The sequence below is a fragment of the Mus caroli genome, unplaced genomic scaffold (assembly GCF_978045245.1).
Source record: "Mus caroli unplaced genomic scaffold, Mus_caroli_1 scaffold_15, whole genome shotgun sequence".
Classification (NCBI taxonomy): Eukaryota; Metazoa; Chordata; class Mammalia; order Rodentia; family Muridae; genus Mus; species Mus caroli.
Window position 1 is genome coordinate 43437931 of NW_028227270.1, and position 23305 is coordinate 43461235.

Sequence of the window (23305 nt, forward strand, 5' to 3'; positions counted from 1 at the left end):
AAGTTTTATAAGGTAACAAAATGGCAACTCCAATGAATTCTAAGGATTACAGTAAGACAATGACAACCCTACAGCAAAGGGTTGGAAATCTGTGCACATTTGTAATAAGGCCTTTAAGATGAATTAGCCATTCCCAAAGTCATCTCACTAGGTAGGAAAGAAGAACTTGGCATGTTACCAACAAATTACAAGAGAGCAACACCTTGGGGTTAGAGGGCACTGATGACTTCAACAAATCTCACCAGCTAAGGCAACAGATTAACCTGCAGGGTAGGATGCCCTACAACCCTAACCTGTTAATACATCTAGATTTTTAAGAGTGACCCCCCACTCTGCTCTCTCATATTAGTTGTTAGTCACACTAATTATGGCTTAGCAGTCTTGTTGGTACCTGTTTCCCGTACCCCAAAAGATATGCAGAGAAATGTTATCTCTAATAGCTTCAAATAACTTCAGTCAAATTCTGCTGTACATGTTAGGAACACTTACATCCAGCTTTGAAAGAGTCTTTTATAGACATCAAAGAACAGACACTAAAAGCAATATGTGTTTGTGAATTCTATAAAGCTTTTCATAAAGGATGCTGTAAAAGTATGAACAGAAACTTCTGTAACTGGATCTTTAGAATGCTTTGTATTATATTACATTAGACCTTTTATGCTTATGTTCAACAAAACATGGCTTGTGATTTTGACCGTAAGGAACATGTTTTACTTTAAATTTGTTAGCTAAGTGATCTATCCAAAATTTATGATTTTTAGGAAGGATAATGAAATTTCTACCAAGATCTTAAAGAACTATTTTAAGCTGAACATTTTTATTAATGTTAACTTAAGATTATATGGAGGTGGGCATAGGATTCCAAAGCCCATGAAGATTCAAATACCATCTGTGATGCTGCAGTAAATTTTAAACAAGGCATTTATTCAGAACAGTAACATACCACAGAGATTTACAATCAGAGAACCATAACTGAATTATCAGGATTAATATGACTAGCTTCACATATAGGAACTGCAGGTTATCAACATCTTGATGGTTTTACTTTGAATGAATTCTATAAAATTTCTACTAAATTTAAAAAATAATTTGGTATCAAAAATATAAAAACTATGAAAAGACAGATAAAAAATAGAAAGCTGGAAAGAACACGTAAGCTAAGAACAACTTAGTGTTTTTATGGGTTTCCCAACTATGAGAACAAGTGTTTCTCTGGCTCTGGTGTCTGCTTTTGGGACTCTGTTCCTCATGTTTGGTTGCAATGTCCAACTTTGATATGATAATTTTTGTTTCATCTTATTATTTTTTATCTTATCATCTTTGTTTGTTATTTATTAGAAGTCTGTTTTTTTTTTTCCTAATGAGAGACAGAAAAGGAGAGTAGTAGAGTGAGCAAAAACTACTATGACCAGGATATATTTTATGAGAAAAAAACCTGTTATTCAATAAAAGAAAGAGAAAAAAAAACAAGGTAGTTTAAGGATGCTCAGGTAAATATGGTAATGAAAACCTGATTTTATAAAATATGCACATTAAGGAATGATGTCTAATATCCAAAGAAGAACCTTTTATAGTTTTAAATCAAATATAATATTCTTATAAGATGTTCACTAACAAGAATCTGATCTAGGTGAGTCCCTGGGAAATGAGGACCTGTTAATCTTGTTAAATACAAGACAACTGCCAATCTCAAGACTTGCCATCACTTTATTGCCCCTTAAGGAAACAATGTCTCAAATTAAGTTTATGGCATTTCCTTTACTATCACACTGGTTGCTAGATGCATCAAAATTTGGCCAATTAAAATAGTCTCGCAATCTATAAAAATTGATATTTTCAGCATATCTAGGAAGTTTTTTCATTGTGAGAACCATAATGACATGTCATAGGGTGTCATTAAATAGTATTACTATATATGAAACTGTGAGTGAACACTGACCAGCTACTTCTTATTGTCTCTGAAGACAGAAGAGGGTAAATAGTAGCTGGTTTTTAAAAAACTTTTCTTGACTGATTTGATTACTATGCCTTTCAAAGTGATATAACACAGACTACAAAAGTTCTTATATAGCAAAATGATTTGAGAAATAATATTAAAAAATCAGAATTAGAAAAAAAGAACTAAAAGAAGACGATGATAAAATTCTATTTTTAAAAATCACATATGAAATAGATTTATGAGTAATAAGATAGACTACGGATATCTTTGAGTTAAGAGGTCAGTTTGGTGTATATATAGTGAGTTCCAGGACACGCAGAGTCTACCTACTTAGACTCTGTCTTGAACCCCACTTACAGCCCCCACAAAACATGTATTTATGTATGAGACTTAGGGATTACTTTTAGTGAGGCACAGTAACAAATAAAATGAAAGATACATAAAGCTTGAAAGTTCCAGAAAAAAATGTCAAGTTGATCAGTATAGTCTCTTCTTATCTACTAAAGGATGGATACCAGTAGGGATTAGCAGGGACATTTCCTGGGATATATTCAGGGTAGATCAGTTGTCTAGAAGTAACAAGGCCCTGGGTTTGATCAACATTACCATAAAGACAAAAATGAATGAGGGAGAAATCATGGCAAGGAACATGATGGCATGCATGAACACATGGTGCTGGTGAAGGAGCTGAGAGTCCTAATCTTGATTGACAGGCATCAAGAAAAGAACTATGCACCACTGATCCTGGGCTTGAGCATCTGAGATCTGAAATTGAAAGCCTGGCCCAGAGATGGAATTTCTTCATCAAGGTCACACCTACTCCAACAAGGCTACACTTCCTAATAGTGCCACTACATCATGGGCCAACAGGACCACTTTTATTCAAACCAGCATACCACATAGAAGCCATGCACAGCAATCTGTCTGTGTTTTGTTTTGTCTGCTCTGGTTTGCTTTTCTGTCTCTCTTAGTCCCCCCCCCACCCCCCACCCCCCACTTACCTGTTGGTTAGTCAAATATTCACAATGGTCCAACTATTTCGCACTGAGTTCCAGGCTTATTCTTTTGTAGAGCTAAATTGTATATTCCTCTAAAACGAGCCACTTGGTAGTTATGCTTGACCTCTGGATTCCTTTCTCTGACTCAACATGAGCACTCCCTGTCTATTTCTCATTATTTTGCCCTTTAGATATTTGATCACTGAAGAACAAGTGGAGAGAGACAATGCTGAGGTTTATTAGAATGTGAGAAAGAACAGATGTTAGAGGCCAGAGAAAACTTGCTAGGAAATGGTCAAAACTGTTTGATCTATAACAGTGTGGGGGACTTTCACATCTGTGTGGGGCTGGTTATTTTTATGTGGCTCGCCATGTTCTAGTATATTATCAATGGCATATATAACATTTTGTCTGATACATTTAAAATTAATGATTATATGCATAGGTATTAAGAATAATGTGCAAAATCAGATCATTACTTATATATAGTTTTAAACTTTAAGGTCTACGGGAAATGACATAAACTATGGATAGTCAGATAATATAGTAATATATAAACACTTGTCAGTGAATAGGACAGGTAGATTTTTACAGTGAATCTCAGAATGCCTATGTGATATTCCTCCAAGCAAATGATGCATTACTGCTGTCACTAAAATAATGAGTGAAAATCTAGACTTGCCTCTTAGAAGGAAGTGATATTTCATTTATATATGGTTTATTTGAGCAGTAGCATCACTGGATCAAGTGTGAGAAAATATTTACATCACAAATTCAAGTCCCTTCTGTTTGTCAGACATCCACATGGCATATATGTGTTGACAAAGAATGTTCATCAAATAAATTGTTTACTGACTAATGTAGGAAGTCAGTTTGAAAATTAAAATGATCCCATTTTTAAATGGATTATACCATTATCTAGAAACCCCAATTGAAAAGGATAGGCCCCTCTTACTTTTCATGAAAAAGTCACACTTCTGTTACCTAGATGTCCTGTGACAGAAGGATGGATACAAAAAATGTGGTTCTTTTACACAGTGGAATAATACTCAGATATTAAGAACCAGGACATCCTGAGTTTTGCAAGCAAATGGATGGAACTAGAAAATATCATCTTGAGTGACGTAACTCAGACTCAAAAGGATGTGCATGTTATGTACCCACTAATAAGTAGATATTAGCCAAAAAAAAAAAAAAAAGGTACAGAATACCCAAGATACAGTCCACAGAACTCAAAAAGGTCAACAACCTGAAGTGCCTAAGTTAGGATGCCTCAGTCCCACTTGGGAGAGAGATGAAAGCAATCACAAGTGGGGAGGGAGGGAGGGACTGGGAGGGAAAGTGGACAAGTCGGATGGGGAAGAGGGGAACCTGATTTGGTATTGGGTGAGGAAAAAGGACTGAAGCCCTGAAGGCCAGCAGAAAGAATGGAAACAGGCAACCTCAGGAAATAACAGGTTGGGGGAACACCCCGGGAGTGCACTAGAGACCTGGGAGGTGAGAGACTCTCAGGACTTAAAAGGGAGAGTATTTAGATGAAATGCCCTACAGTAGTGAGAGGGAAGTTATAGAGCCCACCTCCAGCAGGAAGACAGGCTATCTAGTGAGGGGTGGGGTTGCCATCCCACAGTCACATCTCTGATCCATAATTGTTCCTGTCTAAATGAATGACAGGGATGGAAATGGAGAGGAGCCTGAGGAAAAGAAGGTCCATTGACAGGCCCAAAGTGGGGTCCAGCTCAAGGGGAGGCCCCAAGGCCTGACGCTATCACTGACGCTATGGAATACTCATGCTTTTTGGGGGACCTAGCATGTCTGCCCCCCAAAAGACCCAACAAGCAGCTGAAAGAGTCACAGGCAGATATTTGGATCCAACCAATGGACAGAAGCAGCTGACCCCTGTGGTTGATGTAGGGAAGGCTGAAAGAAGCTGAGAAGAAGAAGATCCTTTAGGAGGACCAGTAGTCTAAATTAATCTGGACCCCGGGTCTGTTTTCATTCAGAGATGATACACCTAACCCTCAAGAGACTGGAGGCCCAGGGAGTTTAGGGCTCAGGTGGGGTGGGTGGGGGGTCGGGGAATCCACGTGGAGATAGGAGGGTAGGAAGGAGGTATAGGATGTGGAGCAGTTGGAGGGTGGTTTGGGGGAGGGGGACAGGGAATGCAATATGGAGTGTAAAAATAAATTAATTTAATAAAAAAGTGCTTTACAATGAGAAATTACTATTTTAGAAATAAAAATGACTGGGATAATTCTGGAACATTAAATTTCTTACAGGTTTTCCTCAAATATTGTTGGAACATATGTAAATTGACAAATGTAAGCTACCACATAAACAGACTGAAAGACAAGAACCACATGACCATCTCATTAGATGCAGAAAAAGCTTCTGACAAGCATTCCTTCATGATAAAATCCTGCAGAGACCATGGAGACAAGAACTACCCCTCAAATATTAAAGGAAATATACAGTAAGCCCAGAGATAACAGCCTCCCAAACAAGGAGAAACACAAAGCATTTCCAGTAAAGTCAGAACTAGACAAGGATGTACACTTTCTCCATACTTATTCAGTATAGTACTTGTCATCTTAGCTTAAGCAATAAGACAAGTGAAGGACATCAAATGTATACAAATAGGAGAAGGCAAAGTCAAAATATCTTTCTTTACAGACAATATAATTTTACACATAAAAGACCCTAAAATGCCATCAGAAAACTTATATCGATGGTAAACACTTCCAGCAACGCTAAAGGCTTATATGATTAAAACCTTTAATATACTAGGGAAATACATTAAAGAAGTTTAAGAAGATGGAAATATCTCCCATGCTCATGGATTGGTAGGATTAATATTGTGAAAATAGCCATCCTACCAATAGCAATCTATAGATCAAAAGAGTATAATTTAAGACCTCTACAAAAGTGTACACATTTAATGGACACCTGATATTTGAGAAAGAAACCAGAAATTCACACTGGAAAAACAAACAGTGCTCCTCAAATTGGATTGCTGAATGTAGAAGAAGGAAAATAAACCCACGTTTACTATCCTGTACAAAACTCAACTTCAAATAGATCAAAGACCTCAGTATAATAGCAAATACACAGAATTTAATACAAGAGAAAGTGGGGGATAGTTTTAAACTTATTAAATAGTATAGGTGCTAAGAACAACAATCAATAAATGGGGGCTCATGAAACCAAAAAGCTTCTGCATGGCAAAATACACTGTCATTTGAACAAAGCAGCCGATTACAGAGTGAGAGTTGCCGTTTTAACCAACTACATACCTGATACAGGGCTAATATCTAAAATATCCAAAGAAGTCAAAAACTGGACATACAGAAAACAAATAATCCTGTTAAAATGAGGAACAGATCGAAAGAGAAGACTCCTAAAAGAGGAAACTCAAATGGCTGAGAATCATTTAAAGAAATAAATGTTCAACATCCTTGGTCATCAGGGAAATACAAATCAAACTACATTGATATTTCATATTACCTCACTAAGAGTGGAATACTACTCAGCTATTAAAAACAATGACTTCATGAAATTCTTAGGCAAATGGATGGAACTAGAAAATATCATCCTGAGTGAGGTAACCCAGTCACAAAAGAACAGATATGGTATGCACTCACTAAGTGGATATTAGGCAACTAGTTCAGAATATCCACAATACAACTTAAGAAGAAGGAAGACCAAAGTGTAGGTAGTCTGTCCCACTTAGAACGGGGAACAAAATAGTCATGAGAGGTAGAGGGTGAGAGGGACTTGGGAGGAAAAGAGGAGGAGGAGAGGAAAACTGGTGCCAGGATCAGGTATGGGAGGAGAAGTGTGTGGAGTGGGGTTTATAAAGAGAGTCAGGTAATTGAACAGAGGTATGTAGCAATGGGAGATGGGAAACTAGAGGTAGCCACCAAAAAGACCCAGATGCCAGGAAAGCAAGAGGCTCCCAGAACCCAACAGGGATGACATTATCTGAAATACACAAGAAAGAGGAGAGAGATCCTGAAGAGACCATTTCCAGAAGTTAGGCAAGGCCCCTTGTTGAGGGATGGGCCACTCACCCTTCTCAAAATTTTAACCCAGAATTGCTCCTGTCTAAAGGAAATACAGGGAAAAAGAGTTGAGCAGAGACTGAAGGAAAGGCCACCCAGAGACTGCCCTACCTGGGGTTCCATCCTATATGCAGACACCAAACCCAGTCACTATTGCTGATGCCAAGAAGTGCATGCTGACAGGAACCTGGCATAGCTGTCCCCTGAGAGGCTCTGCCACAATTCAGATGTGGATGCTCACAACCAACCATTGGACTGAGCACACGGGGACTCCAATGGAGAAGTTAGGGGAAGGACTAAAGGGTTTTGCAACCCTAAAGGAAGAACAACACTATCAACCAAACAGACCTCCCAGAGCTTTGGTTGATGGGACTAAACCAACAACCAAAGAATACACATGGAGGGACCCATGGCTCTAGCTGCATAGGTAGTAGAGGATGGTCTTATCTGGCATCAATGGGATGGGAGACTCTTGGTCCTGTGAAGGCTCAATGCCCCAGCACAGGGGAATGCTAGGGCGGTGAGGTGGAGGTGGGTAAGCCCCCTCATAAAATCTGGGGGAAAGGAAATGGGATAAGGGGTTTATTGAGGGGAAACTGGGAAGGAGGGAGTAACATTTAAAATATAAATAAATAAAATAACCAATAAAAAATTAAATAGCAAGTGTGAGACTGTAAAGGGAAATACTTACATGCATATCTGCTAAATGTAAGTTACTTAATGTAAAATGTTACTTAATGTAAATTAAAAATGTTACAAGAAAAAAGATTTTAACATTTACAATATGCAAGGAAAAACATACCAATTTAGAAATAGGCAAAATAATTGAATCAACATTTCTTGAAAGAAGAAAAATACAAATGGGCAATTGGCATATGAGCGTAATATCATTTATGGAATGTCATTCAATGGAGAAATGCAAACTAAATCAAGATGGACTATTACTTCATATCCACTAGGATGAGAATAATGGAAAAGTGGTGGGGGTAACACGTGTTGGCAGGGACTTGGAGAACTGAACCCTATATATTCCTCGAGAGGATTCAGAATGACATACCTGCTGAGGAAGACCTTTGGCAGTATGCAAACAAGTTAATAATTCTGCAATAGCTGGCAATTAACAGACCCATGACTGGTCAATATGCAGAGAATAATAGACTTCAGAGTGCTCATCCTTAAATAGGACATCTATATTAAACCCCTCCCCCAAAGGCTCGGGGGTCTCTGTGGAAGAGGGGGTGTGGTGGCAAGGCTTTAAAAGTCAGGGGTAGTTGGTGACTACAGGAAACAATGTTCTCTGGACATCACAGGGCATCTGCATAGAAGAACTCATGTGATTGTGACAGGATCCTTGAAGCTTAAGCAGACAAAATGCCAGCAAGGAGAAAGAGAGACCAGCAAAGATTCTTATCCCTAACTCATGAGCTCTGGGCATTCTATAGCTGCTAGGAGAAGGAGAGTCAGTTTTCTTTAATGATCTGACCTTGTGTAGGTTGAACTCACTTCAGGGCAGGCCCTACACGCAAAGACTGTTGGGGCAACAAAAACTGGACTGAGATGGGGTGAGAAAAATGTAGATTGAGAGAAAACAGCAAATTGGGCAGGTGGAGAGATGGGGATAGATTTTGGAGGAGTTGGGTACTGGGAATGTGAACAATACATCGAATGAAATTCTCAAAGAATTAATAAAATGTTATTAAAATAAAATAAATAAGAAGTTAATAGAATCACCTGATTCAGCAGTTCCATCTCTAGGTGTTTATTCAAAAGACCTGACCACAGGGACTCAACAGCCTCTTTCCTCTAGCTCTTCATACAGCACTCTTCTCAGTGGACTGAAGAGGGGCTAAACAAATGCTGAGTTTTACACAAAGCAGAGTGTACTTATGCAGCAGAATCTTGCCCAATCATAAAAAAAGAATCAAGTCTGATAAATACTGCAATATATATGAGCCTTGAAAGTGTGCCCGGTGAAATAAGTCAGACACAGGAACAATTATTAGATGAGCCTACTAATATAAATGTCTAGAGTCCACAAATTCAGAGAGATACAAAGCAGGTGGGCTAGGAGGAGGGGGAAAGGATGTAGTGCTTAGTGGTTACAGACTTCATGTTTTAGAATTCTGACATAGAGTTGGAATAGGAGGGTGATATAGTTACAGATTATATAATTTAGTTGTACAAACTGAATTTACACTTAGAAAACGATGGCAATGGCAAATTTAACCAGGTATACTAGTTAACAGTAAAGTATCAGTTTCTACAGTGAATGGAAGAAAATTCTAAGTGGATGCAACAGAGCTGTCTGACTCATGTGTGCTGATAAAATCAGTCCTGTAATTGCAGAACAAAGGGTCATGATGTAGTTTTCCAGGGTTCTACTTTTGACTCCACAGAGGCATCTCACATGGACACCAGAAAACAAAACAAAGCAAGACAAGAAAATATCATGTAAACAAAGTATTCATTTCAAAATCACATTAGAAAAAAGAATACTGAAAAGAACCAGAAGGAACTAGGAAAAGGCCATGAACAAAAATAAAATCCAAAGTTAACTTGGAAAATAAATTCCTAAATGTGATAACGGGTATCTTTGAAGCTATCCTTGACACATCCTTTGGAACACTGATGAATAGAGGAGAAGGACAGCAGAAGCTCATGTATGTACTTACCCTTGAGCAACACTCCGTAGTCCCAAGCAGGTTAGCAACTGAGCAGAACTTGAAAAGGGCAGTTGGTTTGGGGCCTCTCTGAGGAGTAACTGTTAGCCTGGATTTTGTGTTTGTACAAAGTTCTGCTTTTTTTTTTTTTTTTTTTTGAGACAGGGTTCTGCTTGTTTATAATAAACACTAGTACAGTAGTTTTATATGACTTGTGCTTCTAATTTTATACTGTGTTTATAAAGAGACTGTGTTTCCTGATAACCACAAGGAACAATGGACATCTTTAATTAACAATAAAAAGAGAAACAAAACATTATAGCCATAAAGATATTGCAATGCCAACACCGGGGGAAAAACAAAGGTAAAAACAAAAAGAAGCAAGTGGAACTCTTTAACTTCTCTCCCAAGCCTTCGGTAAATAACTCCCACCCACACCCACTAAGTCAGAGAACTGAACGCTAACCTTGAAACAAAACCTCCTTCTCTCTAGCCTCTTATTCCCCTGCAATTCCCCTGCAGGGTAGGCCCCTCAGCTTGACAGCCTGGGGAGGCCCAGAGTGGTGGTTGGGGCAGACAAAAGGGCTCCTCGTACAGGAAATGGGGTAGAGGAGTACAGGGGTGCAAGGCATGATCCCTCATAGTGGGGGAAATCAAAATGGAGCCCTGGTGCCATGGGAAAGCACACTGGTGGACCTGGGAAAGGAGACCCAGTTGCCCCCACATTCTCCCTCCGGGAGGTATCATTGGTTGGCCAACTGCCCATCTGGCTCCGGTTAGAAAACCACACTTGGACCAGGTCTTTCTGTAGCCGGAGGCGCCCAGCAATATAGCTGATTTGCTGGGGCGTAGGCTCTGGACACTGCAAGAACAGTTTTTCCAGATTGCTCCCAATGCGTCTCTCTCTGCTTGCACGTCTCCGCTTCCGGGCCTGCTGCAGGATCATCTCCATTCTGCATATGCCCAGAAGGTTCTTCTCATCTACTTCCTCTAACCACATTTTCAGCAGGGGTCGCAGCTTCCACATGTTGGCAAGGCTGAGCTGCTGGGCCTCGAAGCGGCATATGGTCGTCTGGCTGAGAACCTTCCCAAACATAGCTCCCACAGCGAATCCCACATCGGCCTGTGAGTAACCCAGGGTCATCCTCTTTTGTCTCAGTTCCTTGGCTAGCTGCTCCATCTCTTTCTGTATGGCTGAAACGTCCTCTGGCAGTGCCAAATTTGGCATGTACCTCAAGGCGATGTAAGGTCCTGGGCAGGTATCCTCAGAGGAACTCTGGGACCAGGCCCTTGCCTCACAAGCTCTGTAGGGTGCTATCCCACCTCGGAATTCATAAGGTGAGGAGCCCAGAGGCACTCCCCATACCTCAGGGCCTGGACAGATGCCTGGACCCATACTTGGTCGCACCATTAACCTGCTTGTTGCTGCCTGGCTGCTCAACCATGATGGGGTGTCAACTTCCAGGCCACCACCACTATTGCCTGGGAGAGGGAAAACGTTTGAAGACCTCTGCCCGGCCATGGGGTGGATGGGACCCCCAGCAGGAGTCTGGTAGGAACTGATAGCTCTCGAGGCTTCTGAACAGCCACTAGCCTCGCCCTCGAGCCCCGCCCCCCAGTGGGCGGAGACAGCACTGCAAGCAAGACACTGGAACAAAGTGTGTTTGAAAGCTGGGGCTTGGAGACTGAGGTAACTTAGTCCTCAGGTTTGAAAACACGGAGCCTCCTGTCCTAACCGTTGTTTTCAACTCTTAACTACCTGGATCTTATCCTTGACTGGGACGCAATCATTGACTTTAAGCTCTCAAAAACTCAGGTGTCTCCTTCCTTCCACTCACAGCCTTTGAACCACCATCTTAGCTTCATGGACACCAATTAGCCATCTATATTTCAAGCATCGTTGACAGTACCTGTTCATCCATTTCTATGGTCTCCATCTATATAATCTTCATGATAACGGTACATCCTGTGTATACCCTGTGCATTTCTGTAGACACGCATTCCAACCTAGCCTCCCACGCCAAGCTTTCCCACTCGGTGGAAAGCAAACTCTGTCATCTTTTCCTCCCTGGAGACATGATTTCTGGTCTGATATGACCTGCTGTTGTGCACTGAGAATGACCCTTGCACTACTGACTCAGCAACACAAAGCTTTTCTAGCCAAGGCCTCTCCCTCCTTAATAAGATAAACAAAGATCTTATTAAGTCTTTCTACTATGCTCCTAGCTCAGGCTTACAGCTCTAGGCCCCAAGTAGGGAAAAATGAAGAAAAGAAAGATATAACATCAGATTCAAAGCTTCTAAAGAAGATGATAAAGTGACTGGAAGATCTCAGCCTCATGCCTTATAGTTCTTTAAGCCAACTACAATACAGCTCTGTCTCTCCCAGTGTCTAAAGAAATTGGTCTTCTTGCCTTCCAGCTACCAAATCCAAAGGGTCATAAAATTCTACATTCTCTAATGTTCTCTGCAGTATCTGCATGAGCAAATATTATTTTTGTTCTTTCTTTCTTTAAAAATGTATGTGTGAGTATCAGCCAAGTATTCTCTGACTGGGCTTTCTGACTTCCACATCTGTATTTCTGCTGGACCAAATTACACTAGTTTTGTGCCTTTTCTCCAGAGGCCACAGGGCTGGCTCATGACATTAACATCAGTCAGACACCAGTTGATCTTCAGTTTTCTCATATCAATAAGGCATCAGCCCCGGTACACTAGACCTTGCTGTCTTAGCCATGCCTTCCCCTACTAATTTAACTTAGGCCACAGGATCTTCTTCTGCTTCCCTTTCAGGTTCATCTTTCATAGTGCTGCTATAGATAACATTCCAAAATCATATCAAAGCAATCCAAACCTAATCGAAAATAACCACAGAAAATCTAATCATATCACTTCACTCTTCAAACCTTTTCCAAAGCCAGCCCCAACTCTCCCCCACACCCCACGCTTCTCTCAGCTGACATGGAGGGATGCTCACAGAGCTTCAAACTACCTGATTCAGCCTCATTATACACTCTCCCCTGTCTTAATTCTTGGTCAAGAAGAAAACCTGTTGTTTTCTCCTAAATATCATTTGTGCCCTGTGTACCCCTGTTCCTGCTTCAAATGATTTCCCTGCATCTTTCTCATTACTGTTTATGAGGGTGCTCAGACAGCCCCAGGAGAAAAGGACACCTCTCGTCACTCTTTGCAAACCACAGTCCTTGTAACTCTGTTTTCCCCTCTCACATAATTTACTTTGTGCTTAGTATGTACTGCTATCTAATAAATATTTGTTTGTGTCCACTGTATGTTTCTTGACACAAAGAACACAGAATAAAAGAAGCATGCTGCATTTCCTGTCACCTATGAGACACAGGGTAGAGATCCCCTCATGGGGACCCTCCCTTCCCCAGGCAGAAAAGAGGTCTGTATTGTTTCTGTAGCATTCCTCCTATATTTAATCATTATTATTTTTTTCACTTCATCATTGGAGTAGATAGCAACAAATCTTTTATGTCTCGGTCTCTTCAATTTAAGGACACTCATGGAAGAGTCAGTAAGTCTACAACATGAGAGAACCCTGACTAATAATCTTTTTGCTGAATGATGAATATTATGCTGCTAATAACGTAACATAACGTAATGCCAATGAAACAACAAGAAGATGGACCTTAGGAGCTTCTCATCTCCCATCTGTTATATTACAACAAGGAACTTGTCAGGTACCTCTCTCTCGGTGAGGGGAGGACCTTGAGGAGAAATCAGACTCAAATTTACAGAAATTGAAATTGTAGATATGGCCTTGAAGTTGTAAATCAGCAAATCTACTGCCATATCTGCAGGCTGAGTATCTGATTTTATTTTAAGATTATCAATTTATGCAATAAGTATAGGTTAAACGTAGGAGCCTTGTCTCACTCACTGCGAGATCCCTGGCACCAGAACTATACCTGACACATGGTACAAAGAGAAGATATGTTTATTATTTATTCATTTATTTTTGTGTTGCTAGGAAAATAAATAATAAATAAATTATCCAACCTCCTTGGTACCAGTGCTGAAAAGACTTCCAGTTTGTCTCAAATTGGATGACAGCTTCTAAAGTGCAGCTTACAATGTAAGGAATTTCATTAAAGAATAACTGGACTGATAGCTATTCATACTCCCGCAACCCATAACTCACAAAGCAACCAGTGTCTGCTAAGGTGGAACACAAAGAGAGATAAAAGAGAGACAGGGCAATTATATATTAAGATCTGCATAGAAAAAATGTCTCACTAGCAGAGAAAAAAGATTCATTAGTTGTTTAAAAACAATAGCTGAATAGAAACATTTCAGTGAATTGGAAAAAAATCTGATGAGTTCAAATGAATTTGAACTAAGCTTTATTATATTACACGAATTAAAACAGAGTGGCTAAAAACATTAAATTAAAAAATGAGGCTATATTAGCTTGACGAGTTTTAAAATTAACTTGGGTGTTCTCAATTAAGGCTTTCTTTATACTCAGTTACTCTCATTTGCCAATGTGCACATATCCTGGTTTTTGCATATGGGGTGGAGGGGAGGGACTACACGGTGAAACTGAACCTGTAGACCTAAGATTTTGGTATCTATTTAAATGTTTAATGCACCATAGTAACAGTGTGACCACAGGAAATAAGACATAACAGAGATCAGAAGAAACAGCAGAAGGAAATGCCCTGGACAACAGTACTGCATGGACTGTAGAGCTTGAAAGTCAAAACTATCACCTTCAGCAAAGGTGGAAACCTTCCTAAGTGACTGGTCTATAATGTAAGAACCAGGTCACGCCTATCCATAGGAATCACAGAGAAAGGACAAGAAGCACAGGTTCCTAGGTATTTAGCATCTGAAAAAGGGAGAAGAGAAGCTAAATTGATAGACGACAGTTCAGCCACACTGACCCAAGGGGAAGTTGCTTTCTATTATTACACTTTGGAACTAAGGGTGTGCTCTAAAGCAGATGCTTTAAGTAGAAATATAAATGCATTTGGATTTGGATTTCTATGAGGATTTGTATTCTTTATTATTTTAAATTTTTATTAGATATTTTCTTTTCTTTATTAGATATTTTTTTTCATTTACATTTCAAATGCTATCCCGAAAGTCCCCTATACTCTCTCCTGGCCGCCCTGTTCCCCAACCCACCCACTTCTGCTTCCTGGTCCTGGCATTCCCCTGTACTGGGGCGTATAATCTTTGCAAGACCAAGGGCCTCTCCTGCCAATGATGGCTGACTAGTCCATCTTCTGCTATATATGCAGCTAGAGACATGAGTTCTGGGGGTACTGGTTAGTTCATATTGTTGTTCCTCCTATAGGATTGCAGACCCCTTCAGCTCCTTGAGTACTTTCTCTAGCTCTTCCTTTGGGGCCCTCTGTGATCCATCCAATAGATGACTGTGAGCATCTACTTCTGTATTTGCCAGGCACTGGCATAGCCTCCTAAGAGGCAGCTATAATAGGATCCTGTCAGCAAAATCTTGATGGCATATGCAATAGTGAGGCAGTCTCTGGATGGTCCTTCCATCTCAGCTCCAAACTTTCTCTCTGTAACTTTCTCCATGGGTATTTTGTTCCCCATGCCAAGGAGGAATGAAGTATCCACAATTTGGTCTTCCTTCTTCTTGAGTTTCATGTGTTTTGCAAACTGTATCTTGGGTATTCTAAGATTCTGGGCTACTATCCACTTATCAGTGAGTGCATATCATGTGAGTTCTTTTGTGATTGGGTTACCTCCCTCAGGATGATATCCTCCAGATATATCCATTTTCCTAAGAATTTCATAAATTTGCTGTTTTTAATAGCTGAGTGGTACTCCATTGTGTATTTTTGTATCCATTCCTCTGTTGAGGGACATCTAGGTCCTTTCCAGCTTCTGGCTATTATAAATAAGGATGCTATGAACACACTGGAGCATGTGTCCTTATTACAAGTTAGAACATCTTCTGGGTGTATGCCCAGGAGAGGTATTGCTGGATCTCCCGGTAGTACTATGTCCAATTTTCTGAGGAATTGCCAGACTTATTTCCAGAGTGGTTGTACCAGCTTGCAATCCCACCAGAAATGGAGGAGTGTTCCTCTTTCATCACATCCTGGCCAGCATATGCTGTCACCTGAATTTTTGATCTTAGCCATTCTGACTGGTGTGAGGCGGAATCTCAGGGTTGTTTTGATTTGCATTTCCCTGATGATTAAGGATGTTGAAAAATTTTTTTTTAGGTGCTTCTCAGCCATTTGGTATTCCTCAGTTGAGAATTTTTCATTTAGCTCCGTACCCCATTTTTTTAAAATAGGGTTATTTGGTTTTCTGGAGTCCAACTTCTTGAGTTCTTTATATATATTCAACATTAGCCCCCTATCGAATGTAAAGATCTTTCCCCAGTCTGTTGGTGGCCTTTTTGTCTTATTGATAGTATACTTTGCCTTACAGAAGCTTTGCAATTTTTTTTTTGAAAGGAAAGAGTTTATTTGGTTTATGCTTCCACACTACTGTTCCATCATTAAAGGAAGTCAGGACAGGAACACAAAACAATGCAGAAGCTGATTCAGTGCCATGGAGGAATGCTGTTTACTGGCTTGCTCCCAGTGGCTTGCTCAGCCTGATTTTTTATAGAACCTAGGACCACTTTCTCAGGGGTGGCCCCACCCACAACGGGCTAGGCCTTCTTCTATTGATCACAGATTAAGAAAATGCCTTACAGACTTGCCTACACCCCAGTTTCATGAAGGCATTTTCTCAATTAATACTCCCTCCTCTCCAGTGACTAAGCTTTGCAATTTTATGAGGCCCCATTTGTTGATTCTCTTACAGCACAAGCCATTGCTGTTCTGTTCAGGAATTTTTCCCCTGCACCCTTTTCTTCGAGGCTTTTCCCCACTTTCTCCTCTATAAGTTTCAGTGTCTCTGGTTTTATGTGGAGTTCATTGATCCACTTAGACTTGAGCTTTGTACAAGGAGATAAGAATGGATCAATTCGAATTCTTCTACATGATAACCGCCAGTTGAGCCAGCACCATTGGTTGAAAATGCTGTCTTTTTTCCACTGGATGGTTTTAGCTCCCTTGTCAAAGATCAAGTGACCATAGGTGTGTGGGTTCATTTCTGGGTCTTCAATTGTATTCCACTGATCTACCTGCCTTGCTTTGTACTAATACCATGCAGATTTGATCACAATTGCTCTGTAGTACAGCTTGAGGTCAGGCATGGTGATTCCACCAGAGGTTCTTTTATTGCTGAGAATAGTTTTTGCTATCCCAGGTTTTTTGTTATTCCAGATGAATTTGCAAGTTGCCCTTTCTAACTCTGTTAAGAATTGGGTTGGAATTTTGATGGGGATTGCATTGAATCTGCAGATTGCTTTCAGCAAGATGGCCATTTTTACTATATTAATCCTGCCAACCCATAAGTATGGGAGATCTTTCCATCTTCTGAGATCTTCTTCTGAATCATGTCTAAATCAAACTGCCTATAGTGCATTCTTTGAGTTCACAGCAGCCTGCTTTGCATACAATCTTTGCATACAGAAAATATAAACAGATGAAAACATCTTTTAAATGACTCTAAACTCTGGGAAATAATTCTTTTTCTTTCCCCCCCCCCTTTTTTTTGTTAGATATTTTCTTCATTTACATTTCAAATGCTATCCTGAAAGTGCCCTATACCCTCCCCCGGCCCTGCTCCCCAACCCACCCACTCCTGCTTCCTGGCCCTGGCATTCCGCTGTACTGGGGCATATGATCTCCGGGAAACAATTCTATCAAACTAATTAGGGCTAGGAGAGTAAAAGCAAGATTTCTATCACCATTGTTGATTATCAGGACCGATTTAAATGTAAAGTCTACATTTTGAATATTTATTTTATATGCACCTGGTGAAAAGTGCAAAGGGACGCAGCACAAGTGCATGGCACTGTCACACTGTCAGCAGTCAGGGCATCAGTGGCAAGTTTGTTAACCTGTTAATTTCCATCTAGAACTTCATACTTCACTTGTGTTACATTTCCTATAATTTAAATTCAGGAAGACATTGATGTGTTATGACTGTCAAAAGTGTAGATGAAGTGCAATGAAACCAACAAGCATACGTTTGTTATTAGGATGATTTTGAAAGGAAGACAAAATATTAAGAAAAATCGACTGCCTTTCAGGGACTGAAGGAGAGAAAGGCAAGTAAGTAATGCGCAGGAAGGAAAAGAGTAAAAGAGACAGTGTCAGCGTCAGATTAAAAATGACACATAGTGGCTGGAAAATAAGGTAGAATACTTTAGAACACTCAAATAAAGAGCTTAAAAACTGTCCTGGTAAAGGTGGTAATCAGGATGGAACCAGAATCAGGACAGAGGCAACCTAGAGCAGAAAGGAAATGTCAGATGTTTTGAATTCTCAAATAGCAAGAGAAGTGAGTATTTGCTCCAAAACTATTGTACTTGCTAGACAAAGAGACACCAAAAATGGTAAGCCAGGAAGCCATTTCTTTGGGTGAATATAAATAGATGGATGTGAAGGCGGGGCTTGCTGCTTAGTGTGTGGAAATTTAAAATGGGGAGATCAAAAATATCAGAGCTTGCTATCCTGCCAGAAAGCTTGCTCAAAGCAGTCTGAGTAGTGTCGTACAGGTTGTTGTCATATAGGTTTGCATCCTTTTCCAACTTTTTCATGGACACCTTTCAGCTTTTCTCTTACTGCTTTCTACCTGTGCTGATTTCCAATTGTGTTGGCCATCCGCTGGTATAAAGGAGAAGATAGTACTGTTTGTGATCTGAACAAGCATAGCCAATCCTGTGAAAAACTTGATAGGAAGCAGTATCATGACTACTGAGTACACTGTGCTCCTGTTATTCCCACAGAGCACTCGAAGGTCTAGTGGCTAAGGTCAAGCACTCATTGTGCTTCCACTGTGGTAAGAAAAGTTTAACACCATTTTGGAAGAATCCATGTTACTTAAATAAATTAGGGTCACTGAAACTTGTGTTTATCAGAACTATTCCAAACAAGAACCTCACATACTTTTCATGGCTTATTACACACATGCCGGGCACTGTTTTAAGTGGTCCACATGAATGACGTCACTTCACCCACAACATGACTCTACAGTACAATGCTAGCAATACTAGCATGGCCTCATTTCATACTCAGTATGTAGGGGGTTAATAAAGACATATTTGAGTTGGTTGTGGTGCTAAGACACCTATTACTAACACTAACAAGGCACCAGGATTGTTCCTAGGTGGAGGCCAGACTGGGCTATGTACACATAGTGAATTCATCCTATGCTACGGGGTGAGATCCTTTCCCCTGACCCCTCCCACCCCACCGAAGTTTCAAAACACAAGCAGCACACAGTTGGCATGTATGCCTAGAGTAAAAAGCAAGGCTTATATGTTAGCTTGGAAGTAGGGTAAATAGCCTCAGAAGACATACTAATTTCTTAATGTGGCAGAGTACCATTCAATATTAAGAATTCAATATTTCCATAGTATTTTATAAATGAAGAAATTTTGTGCTTCCTGGATGTGTGTGTGTGTGTTGTTTTTGCTTACTCAGGCATACAGAGGTCAGAGGTCAATGCTGGTTGATTTCCTCAATTGCTTTCACTTTAGTTTTTGAGTCAGGGTCTCTCAATAGGACTAGGTTGGCTGGAAAGCAAGTGTCAGGAATCTGTTGGTCCCTTGTGCCCATTGCTAGGATTACAGACATACTACCATGGATAATGGGGATCTAAACACAGGGCCATTGCTTGTTCAACAACCATTTTACCAACTGAGTTACTTCTCATGTCCAAGAGATTGAAACTGTACAAACGCACTAGACTCAGTTAGCTATGCCATATGGTTCCCAAATTTGTGTAAACTAGTCGCTGTCTGTTTCCCCACTTACCAGCACAGCAGGTTGAAGAGTGGGGGAGATGTGTACAGCTGAAGGAGATATTAGCAGATACTTTGGACAGAAATACAAGTGCAAAGTGTCAAAGACTCTTTCAATATCAGTTTTCACACATATAAACAAGTTTCTGATCAAACAATCTCTCAAAGTTTATAAATAGAAGTAATTTCCTTTTGGAAAAATGATATTTTAAGAAATGTGATGAACTAAAAACTAAAAATTATATTCCCTCTTTCAACATGTTGATAAGAATCTGAATGTCTTGAGATTTTTATAAGTAGAAAATATTTGCACTATATCTGGTGACTAATGTTCACTTGGGATTTTCATTTTAGCATCAAGGATTTTTGACTTTAGATGTTCTGAATCACTCCTACAAAGTGATGCTGTTTCTCTAGAAAAGCCTATTTTGAAAGTATTTTTCCCTGTGGACAGATCACTGTGGACTTGCTATGTGTCTCTTACCAGGCAGTGAAGCAGGATGAGAAAACGTATACTTGGGAAGAAACAGTTTTGTACTGTGGAAAACACAGCCACACAAACTGAGAGAACTAAAAAGGTAGGCAGAGGAAGACAGATATGTAAGCGACGGGAAGAGGGTTCTAAGGCCTGGAAGGAACAGGGATTTGTAGGTAGGGAGACTGAAAGCCCGGGTCAATTTAACCTTTCCAACAATCATAACTAATTTTAAAGAATAAATAAAAATTCATATTATTCATATTTTTCAGTTATTTATCCAAAAGTATCCTAAATATAATTGTTTAAGCATATTTATTTATTTACACCCCATACTCCACAGCCTCCCCTCCTGGTCCTGCCTCACAGAGTCCCTCCTCCACTTCCTCTCCCCTTCACCTCTGAGAGGGCAACCCCTACCCCAGTCCCGCCATCTTCGTACATCAAGTCTGGAGGAAAAGGAGGAGATTTTAGTAAAATGAAAGTTGCTACCTTTACTAAATACCAAATTCTGTGAAGGAAGTCTTTTCACAAATCATCTTAGAAAGTGGTAAACCAACAATAAATGTGGTGACTACTTAAAGTTTAGTTTTAAAAAGTGATACTTCTGAAATAAGATTGCTTATATCCACTGTGAACAAAATCAGAGGATACAAAATCTGATCTAAAAAGATAACAATCATACTTGGATAGGTCTCTTAAGGTATTCTTTCCTTCAGTGATTTTCTCAGAGTTTCGGATTCTGGTTCATTCTGTAATGAATGAGTCACTGAAAACAGAATTCTAGGGGGTCAACTTGTAGAATATTCCTGCCTTACATTCACTTATAATTATAAGGTAGCACAAAACAATGAATAGGGAAATGGATGAGTAAAAGCCACAAGGCCAGTTCCACAGCAATAAACAACTGCCTGAAATGCTATTAGCTAATGAAAACATCACTTAGCAGATTAGAATCTTTGAATGGAAGGAGGAATGCTGAAAAGATTCAGCAGGGCACACAGTCAAAACTGACACAGTATACACATGTGAATGTTTTGAATTTTAAGATGGTTACAAGATGCAGTATGGATTTTCAATTACTTAATTAATTAGAGATGTGTCTGAAAACATAACAGATGACTTAGCTACATGTTCTGTATGACACTACTTTCCAGAGGCAATGCCTGTTGATTTGTCATGCTATTTTTTTTTTTTTTTTTAGAAAGGAAGCGATTATTTACTAACAAAAAAGAGATGAACTTCAGAGTGTCATCTCCTCAAGAGGTATTTTCAGCAATAAAGTGAAGTGAATACTTGCAAATATTCAGTCCAAACAATCAATATGGTCCATTTGAATGAAGAAAAATTAGGGTTACAGTAGCAGGTTGTCTCCAATTCAAATTTACGTAGTAATTGCTGACATTCCACTTGGTGTTCATGTGGTTTGGCACTTCGGTGCATTTTATCAACAGTCTCCTTCTACTTAAAGAATGGTTCATCCCAATGCAGCTCAGTTTTCAACTGCAATTTTTAGAGAACAAGATAGCCATGTGGTATTTTCCCTTTCCTCCTTTTTACACTGAATGATCAGCCTCTATAAGGTACTCTGAATAGACCGAAAGGATAGAGAAAAGCCTGTCCCAGTTATTACAGGGTCAAGGAACAGGGTGGACACAGGCTCTTGGAGGACCTGCTAATGGACATGGGGCCTAGAATATAGCTTAAGGTCTTCCTGAAGAATGCATAGGGAGCAGTTTCGTTAAGTAGACCCAGGTCTCTCCTCGGTGCCTAGTACAACATGTTCACAGGCATGCTGAGGGCCTGACCCTTGTCACTGGCTCTGAGAGCAGAGATTAAGCTGCTTTAGCAACAGTAGGCCAAACTCTAATAGCTCTGTGGTAAATGTGCCCTCCTGTTGTCATGAATTTCAGAAAAAGAAATGGAAAAGCATGTCTTAGGGAAAAGTTCATATTTTTAAGGACTCAAAAGAAAAGACAATGTAGAGAATACTTGTTGTCTCTGAGCCTTAACATCTAGAAAAGAATGTCTGAGTTAGCAAGCACTATGAAGCACCCTTCAAGTGGGAGGAAGGTTGGGTTAGAAGGGATGCCCTAGGAGTGTCAGCCACCTTCTCAGCTAGGCCTTTCTGTTTGCCCACCCATCGTCTTTCTCCCACATACACACAGTTCAGGCTTTCTTTTCCTACTTTATATTTTATCCTACCACCAAAGGAGGCTTATCTATCATTTAATTTTCAATCTTACATATTAGAATGGACATTCTGTGTGAGGCATTTATAGTTCCAATAACACAGAATTTCCAGCACTAGAAGCAGTGTTGGGTGCATGGTATAGACTGGCTGAATGAATACACGTGGACTACATCAGTGTGCTGAGAGGGGCCTTGGAGAAGACCACATACCAGCATTTAGCCAACTACAACCCCAGGTAGACAAAGAATATCCTGCCAGTATTGGGCTAGCAAGAGCAAGCTTTGCCAGACTCAGAAGTCAGAAGACAGCAACACTTGATATTATAGTCTGTTTTCAAATATTTACAGCTTCCTGCCCTATAGCCCTGGGATAATGCTGTTCCATACACAGTAAAGAAAGTTTTGTTATTTTATTATTTTGAAACATACAACACAGTACCCAAGATATCTCATATATAGTATCTCATAGTTTCAACTTTACCTCTATATTATGTCTCTCCCAGACTTTATTGTATCCAGACTTCTATGTCTGTGGCACACTTTTTATCCAACTATTCTTTTTCCTTTTTCAAACTTCTAAGAGTCTAGGTTCCATATAATATATTATGAACCTACTAACTTAAGGGAACACAGGAAAATATCAATGAAATCATAGCTTTAAAAACTAAGAAAAACCTTCAAAATTAAAAAGAAAGCTTAGAAAGAATACATTGTATTTCATTATATTTTAATAATGTTTTCTTTCTGCCGAATTAAAATTACTTCTCCAGAGTCTACAGAACTTGCTCACATTATTGTCTGAGAAGCAGTGACTATAACTGACTGATTTGAATAGTATGAAGCAATTAAAAGAGTAGGAAAGAGATCATCTGACACAGAGCTAAGATTTCTTAAATACCCACTAGGTATTTCTCCTGGAGCTTATTGCTACTTCTCCCTTTCAATATAAATCTGGGCATCATAGAGAAGTGTGGGTCCTCTCTGTTTAGCCTTCTACCCTCACATTCCCTTTGGCACCATTACAACTTCCATAAGCAACCCCAAATACCTGCCTTTTCATCAGGCTGGCCGAGGTTGTGGCTTCTAGCTTCTTGTTCTTTTCTTTTAA

The 23305-nt window shown here is 39.8% G+C and overlaps 2 protein-coding genes across 8 annotated transcripts in view; both read right to left on the minus strand.

The window, feature by feature from the left end:
- Arb2a (ARB2 cotranscriptional regulator A) overlaps positions 1-23305 on the minus strand; it is a 475504-nt gene that overhangs the window by 141904 nt on the left and 310295 nt on the right. The window lies entirely within an intron of this gene.
- Positions 9828-11346, minus strand: Pou5f2 (POU domain class 5, transcription factor 2). Its single transcript, XM_021180171.3, has one exon. The coding sequence runs from the start codon at positions 11178-11180 to the stop codon at positions 10191-10193; it is 990 nt and encodes a 329-aa protein (XP_021035830.1). The 5' UTR covers positions 11181-11346; the 3' UTR covers positions 9828-10190.